General features: G+C 40.6%; 1 protein-coding gene across 2 annotated transcripts in view; it reads left to right on the top strand.

Annotated features, from left to right (window-relative positions):
* Positions 1 to 3,977, top strand: part of LOC119838430 (guanine nucleotide-binding protein-like 1) — a 23,097-nt gene that overhangs the window by 15,714 nt on the left and 3,406 nt on the right. For both annotated transcript variants that reach the window (XM_038364376.1, XM_038364377.1), the window contains exons 7-10: positions 310 to 480; positions 1,235 to 1,437; positions 2,223 to 2,338; positions 3,378 to 3,512. In XM_038364376.1, coding sequence (XP_038220304.1) covers positions 310 to 480; positions 1,235 to 1,437; positions 2,223 to 2,338; positions 3,378 to 3,512 — 625 coding nt within the window. The remainder of the gene's footprint in view (positions 1 to 309; positions 481 to 1,234; positions 1,438 to 2,222; positions 2,339 to 3,377; positions 3,513 to 3,977) is intronic.

Below are 3,977 nucleotides of genomic sequence, written 5' to 3'. Positions count from 1 at the left end.
ACTGGCTGCGATTTGCTAACAACTGAATTAGGCAGTTGTGTAGAATCGCAGTACATTCGGACCAGTAGTGACCTGAGATTAGTGCGTTCAAGCAAACAAACAATGAAGCAAACTAACAAACAAACAAACAAACAAGCTCTTCATCTTTATAATATTATTATATATTATATTATATGCCCTGAGTCAGTTGACCCATGACGCTGTTGATTCTTCCAGAACCCAGAAGGAAGATGGATAGATAAGAGAGAAGAAAGAAGATTCAACTCGGCCTCCCTTCTTATTTCTAACATATGAATATTTAATTTGCAGGTCTCCAAGTCCGTAGGCGCAAGGGAAGGCAGAGGATGTGCGCCGAGGGAGCAACGAAGATTCTGGAAGCGTGCAAGGATATTGTGAAGGGGGAAGTGGATCTCGGATCGTGGGAGAGAAAGATCGCCGAGGAGAGCGGGGTGGAGTTCGAGGATGAGGAGACGGAAGTCGGTAAGGGTGGAGGAAGAGGTTGGCGGGGTGTTGGGTAGGGAAGTTAACTTTTCAGTGGGGGAGTAGAGTGGAAGTTTTGAAGTCGATAACAGATTTTTGTTGGACCTACAAGTCGGATTGAAATTATATCTTTTCAGCTGCTTATAGGGGAAGTTTAGTGGGGAGAAGAGAAAATAAGACTGTTTATAATTTACTGTTCTAAAACATTGCGGTCGCGAAGTGATGAAGTGAAAGGCGCTCGTCGGGACAACCGAGGCCAGCTGACCGTCAGTTACATATATAATGTTTTTTTTTTATGTCACAGTCGGCAATGGAGCTGGTGGGTCGCCTGATGGTAAGCGCTACCACCGCCCATGAACATTTGGAGAGGCGAAAGGTCTGCTATTGACCTTTACAAATGGATACACCTCTACAAATGGATTGCCGACTTTAATTGGGAAGGGATTAGGATGGGATTGATGGGAGGAATAAAGGAAAGGACTGGGAAGCAAAAGGATATGGGCCTCCGGCTCCCCCACTCACCGTACGAAACACAATAGCAAGCTATTATTTCACGCCGGTTTTCTGTGTGTGTGTGGTACTTCCCCAATTCGTGCCGAAGCGCGCTCGAATCTCACAATAAAAATGTGAAAAGAAGTCACATTCACCGTGGGTTCATACAACTACAAAAAATCCTTTTTATTGTATTTTGAAAGAAAGAAAGATCTTTCTTTCTTTCTTTCTTCTTCTTTCTTCTTTCTTCTTTCTTTTACAGGCGAGACGATCCTCCAGCAAGCGGACACGTCGTTCTACACGCACGAGAAATACAAAAACGGCGTGCTGACCGTCGGCTGCGTGGGGCAGCCCAACGTGGGCAAGAGCTCGCTGATGAACGCCATCATGGGCCGGAAGGTGGTCTCCGTCTCGCGGACGCCGGGCCACACCAAGCACTTCCAGACGATCTTCCTCACGCCGCAGGTGAGTTTGCGCCTTGCTGCCGTGTGTTAAGGTTGTTATTCGCTTGAATGGAAGCGGTTTGGACGCTGCAAGCGACTTTAATAACTTTTAAACGCTACAACTTAGTTTGTACCTTATTGCAGTTCTATAAGTCTCATTTTTGTTTGAATAAAAGTTTTGGTCGCTACAAAAACGCTTATATACGCTTTATAAAGTTTTATACGCCGCAACTGAGTTTGAACCTCATTGCAGTTTGTTTAGTCTCATTTTTGTTTTAGTAAAAGTTTTGGTCGCTGCAAGTGATTTTAAGCTGTATGACTGCGTGTTTAGACTCTTTTTTGCTGACATAATACTTTTATACGCTACAAGTGAGTTTGAATAGGTTATCGTTTTGTTTGGGTGTGTGAGTTCGAGTTTCGCTTGTATTTTTAATTCTATCTCTCTCTCTCTCTCTCTCTCACACACACACACACACTCTCTCTCTCTCTATGTCGGCTTCGATGTCGACAACTCTAGGCTCAATTGAATACAACTCTAGGCTCAATTGAATACTTTCAGACAATTCTGATATATAGCGCAAGCGAATTCGAACCTTATTTCTAAGCGCTTAAGATGTATTTTCCTTACACGTGATACATTTATTTTTGAGCCTGTCCGGTTTTTTGTTTATGAGCCTTATCCTTAGGGAATATGTTTTAATCTCGTTTACCGGTTTTTGTGACGAAAAAGTTGCTTTCTTTTTTTCTTTAATTATTTTCAGAACCTTTTTTTGTATATATACCCGTTGTTTGTTTGTTTGTCCGTAGGTGCGTCTGTGCGACTGTCCCGGCTTAGTGTTTCCGTCGATGGTGCCTCGTTCCATACAGATACTGATGGGTTCCTATCCCATAGCGCAGTTGAGGGAGCCGTATACAACCATCAGGTGAGGTCAACTGTTTGCAATTATATAATATGAAAGTAAGAAATAAAGAAATAATGATTATTTAACATCACCACATTTACACACAGTTAAATTAAAATTAAAAAGTGAACTTATGACTAAACGGTGTGGTGCTAGAAAGGGTAACTACTCAGCATGTGCTACGCGCAATGCGCAGCGCTGATTATCAGTGGCCCCTTGTTGGAGTGCCAGTCAGAAGAAATAAACATACATGCATACATTATATAAGCAATACAAACATACTTATAGATATTTTAAAAGCAAATTGGTATTTAAACTAAATATTATACATATATCTATCTGTCTGTCTTTCTATGTATCTATCCGTCTATTTATATATCTATCTTTTTACCTTTCTATCTTTTATTTATCTATCTATCTTTTTATCTCTCTATTTGTCCATCAATCTATCTATCTGTATATCTACTCATCTATCTATTTAACTATCTGTTTATCTTTTCATCGATTTATCTATCTCTTTTATACACTTATATAAAACTAGCTGCGCTCCGCGGTTTCACCCGCGTAAGTCCGTATCCCGTAGGAATATCGGGATAAAAAGTTGCCTATATGCTATTCCAGTTGTCCAGCTGTATACGTACCAAGTTTCATTGAAGAAAGAAAGAAAAGAAAGAAAAGCATTTATTTGACACAGACATACACACACACACAACAGATCAAACAGAAATAACAGAAGCATACAATAAAAAACAAATATATAAGAGGAAAAAAATAGATAAAAATAAAAATTTACACTTAACAATTATGTGTGGCTGCGTGTGCCAAAAAGGGATGCCACTCAGGAAACCTGAGGCTTAACGCCTCAGCTCTGATTTTCAGTGGCACCCTTTCGACATCTGCTATCGGTTCAGCAGTTTTTGCGTGAAAGAGCAACAAACACACACACATCCTTACAAACTTTCGCATTTATAATATTAGTAGGATAATAGAATTGTTCTCTTAGACCGGTTAAATGTGCTAGCATATCGGAAATCTATATAATATCCTATCACTTTTCCAGATATCTGGCCGAGCGTCTCGACCTGCCCAGACTCCTGCGCATCGACCACCCGGAGAACGATGACACCTGGTCGCCCAGAGATATATGCGACGGGTGGGCCAAGAAGCGTGGCTACCTCACCGCTAAAGCCGCCAGGTGGGTGAGAGAGAGAGTGAGAAAGTGAGAGAGGGAGAGATAAAGAAACAGTGTGAGAAAGAGAAGGAAAACGATAAAAAGCTGCAGAGACTAGTTGAAAAGACCAAAAAAAACTGTAAAAAATAACAGCAAAAAAAACCTTATGCATTTTATATATAAGTCTAGAAAGGCCGAAAGGATTTAAAGATTCAATTAAATTTTTATTTGTTCGTTTTGCGTAGAAAAATAGATAAAATAAATTAAACTTAGAAATTACACTTAAACCATGATTACATAAGTCCTATTTAAGTAAAACCTCGGTTGCCTGGTAGAGATCACCGCTGCGTGATAAGGCCGCCGATTGTACTATATTGTTGTCGTGAAGTGTTTCCATTCGTGTTTTCGTTATTTTTTTATGCCATAGCGGGCAGCTGAGCTGGTGGTTCGCCTGATGTAAAGCGATCACCACCGCCCATAAACATTCGC

This window comes from Zerene cesonia, unplaced genomic scaffold (assembly GCF_012273895.1).
Source record: "Zerene cesonia ecotype Mississippi unplaced genomic scaffold, Zerene_cesonia_1.1 Zces_u003, whole genome shotgun sequence".
In the NCBI taxonomy this organism is placed as follows: Eukaryota; Metazoa; Arthropoda; class Insecta; order Lepidoptera; family Pieridae; genus Zerene; species Zerene cesonia.
This window is presented reverse-complemented; position numbering and strand designations above follow the sequence as displayed.